We start from the raw sequence: 18,189 nt of genomic DNA, 5'->3' as shown, positions 1-18,189 counted from the left end.
ACATTGCATGCTGCAGAGGTTTAAGGAGAAATAGGAACAAATAATAACAAAAAACTCCATTATAGCCTGGCACACAAACATGAAACGGTGCCAAAGCCTGCAATGAAACGTTGGTGTGGGTCTCTGCATGCTTGTGTGTATGTGTGTGTGTGTGTGTGTGATTGTGTGAGTGACTGTGTGTGTGTCAATGAGAATCACGAGAAATTTTAACGCAATTTTAAACGCATCAATTTCATTTTTTTTTTTTGAAAGCTAAAAGCTTTGCTTGTTGCATCCGCGTATCGTGCAGATATTGTGCAGCATGACGTGGCGAATTTGTTGTTGTTGTAGCTGCTATTCGCTGTTTTGTTGCTGGCGGTGGCATTGGCATCGACGATGACGATGACGCGGCTATTGCTGCATGGACCACCACACCTTGGTCAATTGCTGCTGCTGGCATTATTGTTGTCGTTGTAGCTTCTCTATATGTAGGTGCATATATGGGATTTCTGGTCTATGAACAATGTCGTTTATCGAGGCCGCCATTGCATACCTGTTCGCACCAGTAGAAGCCAAGCAGGCAGAGCCACAGACACAGCGGAATACTAGGAACACCAACAAAATTTTTCAGGAATATGAGAAATTTAAAGGACGACTTCTTTAAGATTAAAGAGACTGTTTATATCAGTAAGGTAGTAAGCATAAGTTAATAAGCAGTGGGATGAAATGCCAATGAATAATTTAATTGAAATATTGTTCATATTTTGAACTTTATCTCATTCTGATGCTGCTTTAGTTGCTATTTTTAATTCCTACAATAACAATTAGACCACAGTTCTTCTGCTAATATTCCTTTTTTTTTACCACTATTTTTACTACCATTTAGAGACAAACGTATTAAATTTATTTGATTTAAAGCGCGTGAGTATCTGCACAACACACGTACAACAAGCCAGCAGCCATGTGTGTTTTATAAAGCGTATTAAAAATATGAACACAATTTGGCAAGCTTATATCGTATTGAAAAGAGCCCACAATCATATTGAACTTTGTAATTGAATTAAATTAACGCCATATTGTTGTTTGCTAGCCTTAAACGTATCTAACTCATGTATTTCTATGGATATATGGATTAGGCCAAAAATTTGAACAATTATAAATAATTGGACCGTGGATGGGCTCCGTTGTAGATATATATTTTTTTTATTATATTTAATTAAATATTAACCCTTTACTTTTATGCATAAATATTAAATTGTTTTTGAACGTCCTTTCTTACCCACCACAACTGTTCCAAAAAAGGAGGCAATTGCGAGCAAGTAAATAATTTAATTACAATAGTAATAATAATGAAGTCATGTTGATAATTCATTTTGCTATTGCCATTATCACTTATTTACCATACTTTTCATGAAGCATCCGTTGCAACAACACCCACCATTACTGAAATTTCGCCGTTCTTTTATCGTCCACAGGGAAGTCTGGCCGGAGAATGATGTGTTCGGTGCAATTTCCGCTGCGCCGGAAGAGGAGCTGTTGCTGTTGCGTGAGATTTTCATGCACAACATTACGACAGGTGAGTGCAGGCGGTCCTGCAGCTAAGCCCCCCATGGCCAACCCCTGCCCATTTTAATTATTGTTTATTGTTACATATTATGCGGCAGTCCTTCCTCCCCATTCCGCCAAACCAACTCCACCACTTTTGCAAAAGTAGCCATAGCCGTAGCCGTAGCAGTGGCAGCGGCAATGTCTGACCATTGTTTTAATTAAAAATGAAAATCTGCCACTTGGCTTTGGCGCATCATTTATCTTATGCTGTCCTGTTCCCTGTTCCCTGTTATCTCCCCGCCCTCCCTTTCTATCTGGACTGTTGCTATCGCCTCGAGGCTGCTGCTGCTGCTGCCTTGGCACTTCCGGTGTGCCAAGCAAATGTTCGCCATTTTGCATTTGGCCGCGGTGCAGGCAACTCTATAAATTTGCCAGCTGAAATAAGCCAAATTATAGCGCAGCATTCGCTGCTCTCTTTTCTTGGTGTGTGTGCGACGTTAGTTAGCGACTTTGTTGCATTCGGTTCGTTGGCATTGTCTAAAGTTTTTGCAGGTTCGAAGTCTCCTCTTTTTTTGTGCAACCACGTCGCTGTCGACGCTAGCTGAGCAAATTATCCAGCAAAAATTCTTGCGCTTCATTAAAAGTAAAAAATGGCAGCAGTTTTCACTGCGCACACGAATGACATGGAAGGAAGGCGAACGAGAACGAGAATGAGAATGGGGATGGCGTTGTGCAAATGGGAATGGGATTGGGATTGAGAATGAGGGCAATGGAAACGTCGACGACTAAGAAGACGACTGTAAATGTAATTTAGTAGTCAAAAGAGTGTGCGGCATGGCTGCCTGCTGCCTGCCTGCTTGACTGGCTGGCTCGTCTGCTCACTTAAATGAAAATGTATTAAATGCGTAATTGTTGTGTTTTTTACGTTGCTGTCTCCCAAGTTCATGCCCCAGCACCCTGCTCGAGCCAATGCTCCATGATGTCCCGTGCCGATTGCCAAGTGCATTGGCTTGTGAAATTTGTTGTTTGTGCGTCTGTCATTCAATTTTAAAGCCATTGAAGCGTTGACATTATTCTGCAGTAAATAAAAACATTCGTGACTCAGGCAGACCCCGCCATTCAATTTCTCTTTCTTGCCTTGCCTTGCCTTGACTTGGCATCGGTTTTGCCCTTGATGCACCATGACTTTACAATTTTGTGGTGCAACTTTGCTGCACCTTGAGATGCATACATAAGGCGAGCACTGAGCAGGCTTGGATTGTTCATATATATTTGCTGTTGGCTTCATTGCTGCTGTTGCTGGTCTATCAAATGATATGACATGCAATGCTCAACTCTCTTCTTGCTGCCAAAGTTTTATCTCTGGCAGCCTTTCCACACATTCAGGCGTGGCAGCTCCTTTTATACTCTATGTAGAAAAAAGTATTAGCTTTGTGCGACTAAATACGTATTTACTGGCTTGAAGTTTGGAAGAATAACATAAGGCAGAATGAGACATACAGTATGTAACAAATTAAATAAAGCATATGGAAATAACCAAACGGAAGTTAAGTTCTTACCCTTACCCCATTGTCATAGGTTAAAAACCTAGCGCCCTACCCTAACTAAAATTCAGTAAAATTCAACAAGAAAATGTTGATTACCAATCGGCGGATATCTCTAAATGGAAGCCCGATTTCTGCTTTTTTCATCGCTCCTTTCAATCCTTCCAAATAATTTGAGTTTATATAATTTTATTCCTTCAGTTTTCAAGATGTAAGGCATGCCATAGTCGTGAAAAACATATTCTATTTTCCGTACTTTGCTTTCCGCGTCAAAAGTTTCTTCAGAAGCCTTTTTAAAGCGCATTCTTCGCTGTCATCGTTTTATATAAAAGAAATATATAAGTTTATATAGACATACAGTACATATCAAGGATAAAGTTTCCAACTTACACGCCATGCAGTTAATCTGGAAATTTATGATTTTGTGCCGTAAAAGTTTGCAAACGTCTATCTGTTTTGTTTTACTGCATAGCTGACATAACTTTAACATCGATTGTTAAATTTCAAAGGCTTTAAATTTTAATAACCTAGCAGTTAGGAAATGAATTGAATGCGAAACCAAATGTAAAAGCTAAAAGGGTGCGTTTTATTGTTTCGTCTAGTGCTGATGCTGCGAGCGTTTTGTCTGTGCCTTGAAGCGCACGAATCGATGTCTGTCTGATGGCCTGCCTTTCCATTGAGATGAAAGAGAATATACTTCATTCAAACGAGCGTTTGAACCCTTTTGGTGGTAGCCAACGTCATCGCTTTTTTGCTGAGCTCCAACTAAGCCCCAGCGACACGGCCAAACAATATGAGAACCGTGCGTCGCGACGTTTCGTTCAGACCCCGTTGTCAGCCACATTCTCCTCGTTATCGCTCCAGGGATTTAGGCGGAGCTTAGTACCGGCGGCGCTAGCAAGATTGATGGTCAGTTGACAGTTTAAAAGTTGCGTAGCAACAATGTGCAAAGCATACTTGTATTACAGCCACACATAGACAATAGCCAGCAGTATTTACAATACAGTACAAAATAGTGTATGTGTTTTTTTTATACTCTACACAGGAACTAGTATCAAAGTTCCATAATGTGTCCACGATTTACTATCAATCGTAATAATTTGTAATCCCACTCCTGATCCACAAATTGCCTGGAACAAGTTAATGCGATAAGACGCCTTTTTGGAACAACCAAACATATATATTATTTTAATTTCTTATTTTATTTTAATATGGATTGTAGTTAGGAATTGGAATCAATCGCTCAAGTTTTTTTTTAAAGAAACATCATTGTTTTTATGATTTGTATTTTTAAAATCTTATGATACTGCTGTCTATATCATAAATACATAATTGGAAACCAGTTGGGGAGAAGTGTGAAATCTTACTAACGGATAATCCAGCCTTATCAAAGGTGAAGGGCCTACAGCAGTCGAGTAAGCCCATTCTATAATATTTTTTCCATACTAAACCTGCTAATCCAAAGCCATTAAAATGGTCAGTCCTTTGATGTTGTCTGGCTACCGACGCAGGAAATGAAGTGGCAGGCCCATTCAGTCAATTTTTTGTTGTCTTTTTTTTTTGTTGCTTAAATATGTATTGAATTTTATTAATTACCGGCAACCACAAACTGCACGTTTCGTTCTGCCTGCTGTCTGTGGTCGCCTCTGCGGTCGGTGCGTGTGGTTGTGGCTTTAATTAACATTTTTTCTCATCATGAGCATTATCATTTGTTCATTTGTTTATTTGTTTATTCGCTTTTTGCAATTTTTCTATTTGTTTGTGCATTGTATAGGAGAAGGTGGCTGGCTGGTGACTCACACAAAAAATATAAAACAATACAAAAACACGAATTGACATTTTAAATAATTTATGGGGTGCTCTTGCTTGCACATGTGTGTGTGTGTTCGAGTATGTATATGCATGGGTGTGAATGGCTTTGTTTTTGTAGCTCTTGTTATGCTTTGTTTCAATTTCAATTTAATTCAATATTATTTCAAGCGAACACACACAAACAAACCTACAAATCCTCACACACACGCTATTTTCCATGCACATTCATTCACTCACACTCACACAGCTACTTTCAGCTTAAAAGAGTGTGTGTGTGTGTGTATTTGTATGTGTGCGTGTGTGTTGTTCTGCGCGCACGCTTAGTTAAATCTTAATCAAGTCGCTTTGCTGATTTCGATTTGTGGTGCGCATAATAAATGATGAGCGACCGCTCTTTACCCCTCAACGGGCGCAGGTCTCGCCGTCCATTCGCATAAAAATGCAGGCTAACTCTTGGCATAAGTAAAAGCCAAAAGCAAATAAACACACAACACAACAACAGAACAGAAACAACACAGACACATACGAATAACACAAAAATCCACTCAAGTGTTAAAATAAAAGTGCAGAGCGGGCTTGCAGACAGAAGAAATACACAGACTTGTACATATTTCAAGCGCGCCAAAGTCCTTAACTGATTTCCCAGCACAAACAAGTTGGTCGTCCTCGTCGTAGTAGTCGTCAGCCTCATTCTTCTCTGCTCATCCACATTGTCCTTTTTGTCTGCTTGGCCGCGTGTCTTGCGTTTGTGCCACATAAAAATACAAAGTTTATGTTATGAACACAAATAAAAACAAAAGCAAATGCCACAAACACAGACACACACACACTCACACCAAAGAAGAACAGAAAGTGTGCGAGTGTGTGCGACTGTCTGTGTTAAAAAGAATAAAATACAATAAAACGAAATAAAATATAAACACAACGGAGTCGGGCCAGACTAGAGCTGGAAACCCCAAGCCCGACCAGAACATTTGCAAGTTGACATGGCGAGGCGGTTGTTGTTGTTATTATTATTGTTGTTGGTGTTCCTTTTGCTATTGCTGTTGAAGTGCCACTGGCAGCAACAAAACGAGTAGAGCTAACAACGCACCAAAGCTACTTCCGTCCCACACACATGCACTCCCACACACACACACACACACACACACACGCTCCGACTCAAAGACACTCTTGCATGGGACCGGCGACGACACCTACTCAATTAGGTGACATGACTTGCCATGGCGCTGGCAGTGATTTGGCTGGTCTTTCATTTCATTTGCCTTTTCGTTTCGCTCCTTTATTTTATACGTACTAGTCTACTATTTTGTTGTGTCCGGGTCTGCAGTTTACCGAGCGAATTGATTAAGTTGATAGCGTGCATAAATATTTACTTGTTGTTTATTCAAAGTCTCTCTAATGGCAAATAAAATTATGTACCATTATGTACATCGGTTGGGGATTCTCCTTTAAAACTTGCAACTTTTTGAGCAAATACTCTATTTAGTTATAGAGGCATTTCTACATACAAGTACATATGTACTTGTAATTATTAAACGGATTCACTAACTTTTTGTCTCCGTACAACTGCTCCTATATCTCTTACTATTGCCCAGCATGTCACAAGAAAATTATTATTTAGAACTAATTGCAACTCACAATTGGAATTAAAATAAATTCATAATTCTAAAACAATCAGCTGCGGCAGTAAGTTAATAGCTTTGATATTTCTAGCAACCAAATCAACCTAACACTAGCACAGATTTTCAAATTAGCCACCAAATCAATGCCAGATAGTGAATTAGTTTTCAGTTTTGGAGAACCTTCAAAAGCAATAAAAAAAAGACAGAACAGACAGACAACATAAATGGGTTTTGTGTTCTGCTTTGGGGATTTTATTACTGCATTACTTTTCATTAAATTGCAGAATGTTTTGATAAAGTGCCTAAATTCCCTAATTTTCCCTTTAATGCGATTTGTAGTTCATTTTGTGACTAGACTAGATTTTATTGACCACCTTGTTAAAGCTGGGGTTACGCAAACATTTTTCTGTTTCCTTTTGTATCTGCTACTCCTGTCCGACCAACAACGCCGAAAGCTCGCATTCATAAATAATATGGCTTGTGAATTGTTGTTGTGTTTAGTCCACTTGCAAATGCATGTGTTGCCGCCCAAATTCTCCATACGAGCCAAATAATTCTTCCTTTCAGTTGCGTTTTGTTTCATTGATTTGGACATCTGGCTTTATTCTAAAATTGCCAATTCCCTTTCATATTTTCAAGTTGATTATACCCCATTGGATAAATCGACGTTTAGTTCAGTTTTCATTTAGCCATTATCACAGATTCAAACATTTTCGAGTTGCAAGCGTTTGGGGCAGTGGCAGGTGGTGTTGTAAGCAACATTGTGTGGGAATTATACTCAACTTTTGCCGAACGTAACTTTTGAGAGCCACATTCGCTGCAACTGCTGTTCAAAATAATTGTTAACGGGAAAGCTCGACACATGAATACCCTATTATGGCCCCAATCCCCCAAAACAGTCTTTCAACTTTGGTAAGCTTTGTGTAGCAATAGTTTTTACGTTACCGATATTTTCACAAAACCCGTAATATAACTTATTGTATTTGCTTATTAAGACATCCACTTAATAAACGAAAAAGTTATATTGCAACGTACTTGTGTAAAATAACGAGGGTGTTTACTACCTTGTCTGAGTAGAAAAGGCTACTTATTATACTTACTATTAGGGCTAAAAAGTTCTCGGTGCTAATCGTTTACAATGGAGTCCGTCAGGCTTTCTTCTATTCATTATAAACCGGTAGGTCGTAGACTTTTTAAATTCTCCTTTCGGCACGCATAAAAAGCAAACAGACGCGCCAACTAAAATCGTTCTTATTTTTACAGGTGCATGTTCTGTTTAAGTACTATAATTAGTTTAAAATTCTGATTTAATACGATTACCGCACTGGAAGCTAAAGCTTGGCTAGTTTTTAGCCCATTAGGCTTTGCAGCGCAATCATCTCCTGGTCGCAACACAGGCTGCTTTTATCTACTAACAAACGACACCTGCGTGACCACCAGACAACAGTACGGACACTCCGGGGACGCACACATTCATACATACATTCAAAATCATTTCACGAAACACAACAAAAAAGAATAACACCACGAATTTAAAGTTTAAATTGAAAAAGAAAAACACACAAAAACTTTAACCTCATATGTGTGTGAGTGTGTTTAAATAAATTTGTCATAGTTGTGCCTGTGTGTGTGTGTGTGTGCGCATACCTCTAGTAAACATAAAATGTTGCATACTTTGGGGACGCCCAGCCGCAACACGGCGGCAATAAAAAACAAGCAAAGCGGCAGCGTCGCCAGCGTCGACATCGTCGTCGTTTTCACCGTCGCAGCTGCCGCATGCAAAAGGCAAAAGTCATAACGAGTGCAAAACCATGAAATGAAATCGTTACTTCTCAACCAAGAGCCGCCGCACCCCGTGCTCCGTAGTCCGTAGTCCGAGCTCCGTAACCCGTCCTCCGACGTCCGTTCGTTTTGTTAACGGCACGCAAATGTAGCCGCAGCTAGAAAGAAGCAAATAAGAAGCAAAAACTGCTGCTGCCCCTCTACTGTATACTATATGTACGTATAATGCGAATTTTTTTCAGTGCTCTTACATTTACCGCTGCCTTTCGCATTCGCATTCCCATTCTCGTTCCCATTGCCATTCCCATTCACATTCACATTTGACATTCGCTTCTTGTTTGTCCATGTGTGTCGCACATGGTTGTGTTATTTTTGCTAACTTGCCGCGCACTGTCTGCCCTCCACGCACTTGCCCAGAAATTAAGCAATGTGTCCCAAGTGTGCACTACGCTGCGTATACGTAATGTGGCAGCTCATTCGCTGTGCTGCTGGTGTGCGGTGTGGTAATGGTGGCAGGGGCAGATGCTGCGCTGCATTAAAAATGAATGCAATTTAAAGTTGGCTGTGGCGCATGTTTTTCTCGTGCCAGTATCAAACCCAAACCCAAGCCCAACCTCTGAACTTCTCTGCCCCCAGAGGGATGACGACCAAATAAATACGCGCGCAATTTTGCATATTTATAAAAGCGTTTGTCGATGTTGTTTTTTTTCTTTCTCTGTCGTTGCTAATGGAGCGCCATTTGGCTGTTGCGCTGCTTCAAAATCAATTAGAAAAAGTTTCTGCAGGCAGCCTCTGCCCCGCACACAGACAGCGAATTGGGCGCTGCCGTAAATTGCATAAAAATTAACAGTTCAATGACTACCCAGGCAATTATTGCATCACATGCCGTTGCATCCGTATCCGCAACCGCCGCCTCAGTTGCTTTTCATTTCAATTCATTTCATCTCTGTTTACTTCGCCACCCGCCCACCCGCCACTCCATTTGCTCATTAGCGCAAAACCTGGTAAAAGCACACGGCCAGAGCAAGTCTATATAGACTGGGCTTTTGGTTATTGCTTTTTTTTCCTTCTACACGTATATTTTCGGCTCCTCTGTTTTGACTTTAAAAATGTAGGTTAATCAGTGCTCAGGACTCATTGCTGGCCTACTATACTTATTCACGAATCGTTGTTGAAATTCTATGACAGTCGACATTTTCTTTTATGTTAACAAAGAAGCCCATTTCGGTATAATAAAAAATGAATAGACTTGAAACTGGCCACTGAATTTGTATAAATTTTTAATCAACTCATTGTTTTGTGTCTATTTATGTGAACTTGGCGGATGACGAAGTTGTGTAAAAATAGAATTATTTCTTACTTTAAACGCACCTCAATGCCAGCAAATGGCTCCAAAACGAACTAGTACAGCTATGGCTTCAATGCAGTGCACTGGTCTTGTTTCTTTTGAAGTAAGAAAATTACCCGGGCTGGTCAGTTGGTCAGATTAAAGGTATATATGTATTGATTTTTAATACGAAACTGATGGGAACTCAATGCCTATATAGGCCAGAAATGAACTTAGCAATCTTTTTTTAAAAATTTTTAAGTGGGTACTACATGAAATGGAAGGTATATAACGTTTATTAACTGACATTTTGTTTGTTGTAGCTGCAATAAGCTTAAATGGATGCAATAACTTTATTAAAATGCTGCATAACTTTAGGGCCGCTCTCTGTGCTTTTCAGGACCCACAATTTGCCCGTTCATGCATTTTACATTGATGTTGACAGCTGAAGCTACAGTGTTTAAGTTTAAGTGCTCCACTCCGCCCATACATTAACCGCCAGCTACCCCCCTACACACACAGACACACACACCAACACACACACACACACCAACACACAAAGGAAAACAGAAATACAATTTGAAATGTACTTTCGCAGCATCAAACTCAAACTGTCGACGCATGTTCCCTGTCATACTCGAATGTTGCGTATTGCAAAGAGAAGGCAAAGAAAGAATACGTTGTATTTTTGTTATTTTACCATTAACCTTTTTATTACACGCATATGCAATGAGGTTGTCGGGGCTTCCAATGCTGACACACATTTTCTGTTGCGTATGACATTTGCTGACCCCTCCCTTCCTACCTCCCTCCCTTCCCTGGCCCACCAACAGTTAACAATATGAGCATATTGATGTTATTGAATGTTGCCTCGTTCGCTTCGTTTCAATATTGAATATTTAATTCCTGACCAAACCCATATATGCACACACACATATGCCCAAATACAAATGAGAGCACAACGCATAACAATTTCTTGACATGTGCGCCCCCGTCGCGATGCTGGGTGGCTGCCGGCCCGCCCTTTTGGTTGACAGCCAGCCATTGGGCTGCGCTAACGATGTTGCACAGTTTTGTGTGCCAACAAAAACGAATAAAAGGGCAAGAAAAAACCAATTGACTTTCATTTTGTCGGCCATTTGCACTGCGTCGTTTGTTGGGCAACACACATGTCCGTATATACGACTACATATACATATACACATTTATATATACATACATGTACAGATACACTTAGACAACTGTATGGCTTCCTGTTGCTGGACGCAATCATGTGATTGCAATTCGATGTGAAATAATTGGATTTGAAATAAAAATGTTGGCTATTCACGATGTCTCTGCGTCCGGCTTCCATTGAGCCGTACATACTCTCATTTAGGTTTATACTAGAATTTGTGCAAGCATTGTCTTCCTTTAATGTTGCACATGCCACTAATTCGACTATTATGCTTATTAGACTAAGCAATTTCATGAACCTATTATGAAAAGTAACGCGCTCTCGCAGCAAAGACTCATGTTTTCTGCCCAGTTGTTTGTTTTATTGTCATTTTCACGCTCAAGTGCTTACTGATTGTAAATAACTAAAGCCTTAGTTACCTTACCTTTAAGCAATTTAAAGATATTCGTGGGCAACTTGATTATTTGCATTTGATTAATAAACACTAGAAATGCAAAGAAAAATTAGTTTTGTTTTGTCGCTGAAATCTAGAGTTGGAGTTTATGTTTACTTACCTCTTCAGTAGATCGGTGTTAATATTGTGACAAGAAAATTTCAATTAAATAATTTCTCATGTTTATTTCTTTTTATGTTGCCCATAAAAGTTTTGAAACGAGAATTTGTCCGTAAAATTTCCTTCGAATCGTACGCATACTTTACAATTTGAATTACGTGCTAATTATGTTTTCTAATATTAATACATTTTTACTTTTGTTATCGCTGTTTTACCATTATTTGTATATTTTGCTTTATCAACGCTTTAAACTACTTAGATGTTTGGCTGCGCATTTTCTCCATATGCCTTAAGTAAAGTAATAATGTGTTTATCTTTTAAAATGTCTATCGAATTTCGAACAACTACCACATAAATAATTTGTTATGTACTCGTATTGTTTATTCATTTTATTTATTTATTTTTTTTTTTGCTCCTTGCTTAGGCTAAGTTCTGGAGCATTTGTGTTCGGCTCATCAATTATTTACAAATACGCACAAAGAAAACAAATTGTTTGCTCAGCTCTTCGCTTGCGTCGCATTTTCATGCGCCTTTGTTGTCGTTTTGGCTGTTTATTGTTGTTTGTTAACAACCCATAAAGAATTGTTTGCATTTAATTTTAATTGCTAGCATTTTTTTCACACTGTTTTTTATGTTAATACGATTTGGGTGGCGGGCTGTGTCTAAACTAAATAAATACATATTTGCTGATGGTTTTTCCTTTTTTTTTTGTATTTTGTTTTTTGTAAATATAGACATATTTGTTTAATAAATTTTAGCTCTGCTTTATATTAGTTAAATATAATTTCTGTTTTACGCTTTTGTATATTTATGGCTAATGCTACGAACTGTTCGTTAAATATTTGGCAATTATGTTTATGCTTGTATTTCTTATTGTTATTGTTTTTGTTGTTACACTGCAATGCATTCCATTTTGATTACAAATGCGCAAATTAAATGCAAATATTTTCAATGCTGCTTTTCGATTGCATTTGTTGACTGTCTATCGGTTGTTTACTATTTGTCTGCCTTCGGTTTGTCGGTTTTGTAATATAGTATTTATGTAGGTTTTATTTAAAAGTTGCAATTTAAATAAACTACACATTACACACGTACTCGTATAATATTTAATTTTTTCACGTTTATTTTTTACAACTGATTCAAATGTACAGCACAATTAAGTTTAATTATTGTTTTTTGCTCATATATTAGTACATGTGTATACCTATTTAGTTGAATTACTAAATATAACATGCGCATGCATTGATCGAAAATGTCTAATTTGGCTTTAAAATTGTGTTGTGTTCTGTTGTGTTGCTTGACCTCCGACCTACGGCCCACGCTCAATTACGAGCGTTATTTACGAGCAGCAACAACTGCCAACTGCAAACTGCCATTTGCCATTTGCCAACTGCCAACTGCCGACGGCCAATGTCCAATGGCCAACAAAAGCAACTTATTTTCACATAATTTTCTAAATCGCCTTCCCATTTATGGCCAGCCAAAAATGTCGGCCATCGTGTTGCTATTGCTATTGCCGTTCCCGTTCACGTTGCCGTTGCCATTGCCATTGCTGTTGGACTGTCCAAAAGCCATTTAGCAGGCAAATAATTACATGGCCCGAGCAACTTTATTAACTGCGCCCAACTTTATGCGATGCCAAGTTTCAAGAGTTACCGCTGTTGGACGTTCTTGTTATTGTTGTGCCTTAGTTCCGCCCAGAATAGCAGGCAGACCTAACGAAGCCTGATCCCGGCTGCCTGACAAACTGACCAACTGACTCACTGACTGACTGACGAACTGGTGGACCCCAAGTGGAATGCGCCCCCAAAAAGTGTCAAATATCGAATTAACTCATTTCATTCTATTTTACTTATGTATGTATTTTTGGCTGTTCTTTTTCGTCATTTGCCTTTGCTCTTCAAGTCACTGAATCGTCCCAAAACACCGAGAAAAAAAGGAACTCTAAACTTACAAATCTTGGCCAGCTGCGCATGGCGCAAGGCGCATAGCGCATGTCATAAGCATGAGCCAAACCTTCATTAAATCGGACATTCTATTCACTCCATTGTTGCGGGTAAGAGATATTTGTGCTGTGCTGGCAGAAAAAAACAAAAAACCTCGAGTATAAAAAGGCCAAAGCCAAACGCCTTTTTAGCACCAACCCCCGATGTCACTTGGAAGTTGCTTAATTAAGATTTTGTGCGTCTATGGCAGTTGTAGGGATGGGAAAGCTACATATAGAATTACCGGCAACAAGCCGGCAACAGACATCCCACCTAATCCCATCCAGTTGCAGGGTCTGGACAGGCGGTCTTTAGGACTTGCGGTCCCTCATTCGTTGGTGGTCAGCATTACTTTAATTGTTGTTGGCTTGCTTTGGTCGCTACTTTCTTCGTCAGCTGCCATTGTTGCCGCTGTTAGTGTAAGTATTGTTGTCGTTGTTGCTGTTGTTGTTGTTGCCGAAAATAAATCCTTCTGAATTGCTTAAGATGAACGCTTGAACGCCTGCTGCTCGCTCGCCTATTCTTAGTTCCTGTTGCTGTCGTTCGTGTGCCATTGCTGTGTCTTTGTTGCTTTTGTATTCCAATTACAAAGCCACAAAAAGTTGAAAAACTGTGCAATGATTGTGGCTCGCTCGTTTGTGGGCTGTTTCCTTGGTGTGGTTTGTAGGCGGTGGCTGGGCTGGGGCTGGGGCTGGAGTGGGTTGCGGGGTGTGCGCAAGATTGTTGCACAACTTTTTATCGTGTCTTAATGTAATTGTTGTGTTTTGTGTCTGTACTTTTGTCTACACCCTGGTCCTGGTTTGCACCCCTCGTCTTGTCTTGTAATTTGATTTGCTCGCACATTATTTTGATGTTGCCCGTTATAGCTTTGTTATATGGATGGATAGCCGGATGGACGACTCCCTGTTCCAAAGCATCTTGCCACAATTTTCCCATATCTTCAAATAGTTTTACAGCATTTCACTTTTGGCATAGAGCCTTAGATGGCTATTCTGGCCTTTGCCTGGATTTACACCATATGTTGTGTTGGTCAATTTGTAAAATGAGGTTAAGTGTGTGCCGAGGGTGGCAAGTGGCAAATAGCAATCGCAACTTTGAAATGGGGTGAAGAATGTCGAGGGCATTGCAGATGGGGGAATTGGGGGAAAAGTAAAGCAGGGCAGTAGGGAGGAAAAGAGACTAGAGCGAGTAGAGAAGAGTCAGTCAGGGGTGTCAATAAAATGCTCGAGTATTGGCTCTGGAATGCACAAAAAAATTCGAACAAAAACTAAAAACTTTAATTAGATTGCAATGCTCGCAGAGAAAGAGAAATAGGAACAGATGGAGGCATGACTCGAAAGTGGGTTAAGATAAGGCTAAGTGAAGTGAACAGCTAAAGAAATAGCTGGGAGCCGTAATTACTTGATGCAGGGGAGCAAAGAACACAGCAATAGTGAAGAAGATGGAGACGCTGGGTAGTGGCTGTCATATTGGTTCCTAATTGGGATGGATTTTTGTGTGAGGTTAAGGGTTCGAAAGTAGATATTAATAGCATGGAGCATTCTTTGTTCCCTTAAAATTGTAAGTTTATTAATAGCTTGTAGAAGCGCACACACAAGTCAGCTTAGGTCCCTATTTTGTGTCGGCAATTCCCTTGTTAGGTTAGGTAGTATGCGACATGGCTTTGGCTCAGTCAAATTTCGGGTTGGCCATTCAAGCTTGTCCCCACACACCAGTCGCAAACTTTGACGGCAATCATTGATAGCCCAAAAGTCCGTGCTGCATCGCATCCGTCATAAACTAAATTGTTATTTAATACTTTATCGATATTTCATTTTTATATGCATGACTATCAAAACACTTAATCTTGCCAAACAGACAGGCACTTATATAAAGTTAACTGGCTCGCAGCACACACACTCGCACACTCACACACACACACAAACTCATGCATATATACTCACGTATATATACCACAAGTAAGCTGACCTAAATACGACCACAAGATGGACATAAAATTGAACAGCGATGCTTAGCGGGCGGTTGCCGCCATGTTCTGGTCTTGGCTGCTGGTCTTAGCGCATTGGACAGTCTTGATGGCTCATAAAAGTTGCCGACCATGGTTGTTGCTCTTGTTCTAGTTGTTTGTTGTTGCTGTTGTTGCTGGACGCAACGCATACGTAACATTATAAGAAACAAAACTTTATGACAAATTGTTGCTAGCTACGAGTATGCACGAACCCCTCCGCCCAATCTCCTAAATGCCTGCAATATGTGTGGGCTATAAATCAAGTCAGCCATTTATAGGTTGAACTGCTCCATAACGAACAAGAAGAATATTGCAAAAATTAGTTCTAGATAAAGTGAAATGAACTTTTTAACGAAACTCATTCTAAAAACCAAACAATAAAAACGAATGTCAAAGCGCAAATGTGATAGCAAAATAGTTTTGGACTGCGCAAAATACTGCAGACAGATCTATCGTCTGATTGTAGGTAAAAACAGCAAGGAAACGTGAGGTTTTTGTGGAAATTATTAAACTGCAACAAATATTTATATCCACCTCAATAATTGCCGCCAAGCTTGACGCAGTTTGAAGGGAGCTATCAGGAAGATGCATAATGTGGAGGACCTCCACAGTGTGTTTACATCACGAATGATAAAAACTATATACAAGTGTACTTTATAGAGAAGTTGGACTTTAGATGAGTACTCGGGTGTTGTATTGTGTGGATGTTTTTTTTTGCTTTCGCTTTATGGCTTATTCAGACGCAGTTGACAGCTGGCGGCAGTTGCATTAACCCTTAACTGATTCATTCCACTTACCCGACCCACTCCCATAATCACTTATGCGTACTCGTACTTACTACATTACATACAAAAGCAGCAACTCTACTGGAAAGGCGCATATTGTCGCTGTCCGAAAACGGTTTGTCACCAGAGGCCTAACCGACGGGAGCTGGGCGCCATGAGCTTGCTGCTCATGGCTTTTAAAGTTGATGTTGCTGTCGTGGCTGTTGCTGTTGTTGTTGCTGCTGCTGCTGTCAACACTGATGTTGCAGCTTCTCCAGCGGCTGCTCCTGCTGTGCCACCCAGTTCAGTGGCGGCCATGCTGCTGCTGCTGCTGTTGCCTGAACTCTTATTGTTGCCACTCACACCTTTGGTTGCTAGCAGCTCCATGGGCAGGCAGGTGGGGGCGGCATCGGCAACTGTTGCTCCAGTGGCTGCCATATGCGCGCCACTGGGCGCCATTTCAATATAATAGCTGTCATCATTGGCCATCGTAATGCCGCTGGCTCCAGTCGTGGGGGAGTGCAGGCTGCTGCGACTGCTGCTGCAAGCGGAGCTGGCGCTGCCACTTCCGCTGCCACTAACGCTCAACGATGCGCTGTAGAACTGCTGACAGCGTCGCAGCTTCTCCTGCTCCCGCTGCAGCTCCCGCACGTGCAGGTTGTGCAATGGGGAGCTGTAGGGCGCCTCGCGCCGCGTGCTGTGATGCCATTTGTGCAGACGCGCCGGATCGCCAACGTTGCTCGCTGATCCAGGCCCTTGGTAGTGCAGGAAGCTGTGTGCATCGTCGGCATCGTTGAATTGTCGCTGATGATGCGGACGCATTTGTCCAGGCCGACGGCGCCGCTGCCAGGGCAGTTCGCATCTATAGACGTGTGCGAGTCCAGCGAGCAGCACAATAATCAGAACGCAGGATGCCAATAAAACGAGGCCAGGATGATTGCTCGATAGAAAACTGTCGTTTGATTGTCGGATGTCCAACAAATGCGCCGACTTGGATGCCTCCGTGGCCAGTTGCTGATAGGCCTGCGTCTTGAACTCCTCGAAGGCGCGCTGCTCGGCAAATGTGCTGAGCTCGTGTTCAGCTCGGAAGTTGGGCGTGTTCACGCTGCTGTGCTGATGCAGCAAAGGCAGAGGAAGCGCGGCCATATGTCGCTGCTCGAAGCCAGCTTCCAACGTTGTTGCTGCAGTCATTGCATGTTTGGTGCTGTATGTCATTTTCTTAATGCTCAGCGATGGTTTTTTCTTGTGTGTCGACGTCTTGGCGAGGGCTTTGTGCTGCTTAGTCGTTGTGACTGCTCCCATTGTCAACGGCGTCATTGTCGTCGTGGTTGCCAACTTTGTGTCGCCTTCAGCTTTTATTACTTCCGCCTGTCGCTTATCTGACTGTTCCAGCTCTGGCGATTGCTGCTGGCCCGCATCCAATGCCTCTGCTGCGGCGCTGCCTCTGCCAAAGTCGCTGCTGCCATCGTCCACTGTCGCCGTGCCGGGCAACAGCAAATGCTCGGCATCTACGAGCAGGTTGTCTCCCTTGTGCATCAACAGCGGCGTGCCAATTAAATGCCGGTCCTTAATATGCAGCTGCAGCGGCGCGTGTTTGTGTGGCAGCGGCATCGACGGAGGCAGAGACATCGCTGGAATTGTCGCCGCAGTTTTCGTCGACGCTTGACCGGAAGTGTCGCTTAAGTTGGCATTTGCATGGAAGTTGCTGTCAGTTGTTGTTGCTGCTGCTGCTGTTGTTCCTACTGTCTGTTGTTTTAATAAACTGGCGCTGGATTTATCTTTGTCCTGTAGTTGCTGCTGCTGTTGTTGTTGTTGTTGTTGTTGCTTTGCTGGCGCTTTGTCAGATTTTATCAGCGCTAAAATTGTTTGCGGCACTTCAATTGCTGTGCGCTTAACGGCTATTGTTGTTGCTGCTGGCGCTGTTGGCACCGCTATTGCTGCGCTGTTCGCGGTTGTAAGTCGTCTCTTCGGTCCACTTGTCGTTTTTGTTGTTGTTATTGTTTGCATTTGTTGTTCAAAATTTATTGCCGACTGCCTTGTTGTTGCTGCTGTTGTTGATTTCTCGTTGCCGGTCGCCGCCAAAAC

General features: G+C 41.3%; 1 protein-coding gene across 1 annotated transcript in view; it reads left to right on the top strand.

The window, feature by feature from the left end:
* The window catches only part of LOC115620998 (protein timeless homolog), a 108,893-nt gene that overhangs the window by 52,674 nt on the left and 38,030 nt on the right, over nt 1-18,189 (top strand). Inside the window, exon 11 of the mRNA XM_030514518.1 lies at nt 1,455-1,555. Coding sequence (XP_030370378.1) covers nt 1,455-1,555 — 101 coding nt within the window. The remainder of the gene's footprint in view (nt 1-1,454; nt 1,556-18,189) is intronic.

The sequence above is a fragment of the Scaptodrosophila lebanonensis genome, unplaced genomic scaffold, assembly GCF_003285725.1.
Source record: "Scaptodrosophila lebanonensis strain 11010-0011.00,11010-0021.00 unplaced genomic scaffold, SlebRS2 tig00000024-arrow-pilon, whole genome shotgun sequence".
Lineage (NCBI taxonomy): Eukaryota > Metazoa > Arthropoda > Insecta > Diptera > Drosophilidae > Scaptodrosophila > Scaptodrosophila lebanonensis.
The sequence above is the reverse complement of the archived record's forward strand: the minus strand, read 5'-3'. Positions and strand labels throughout refer to the sequence as shown.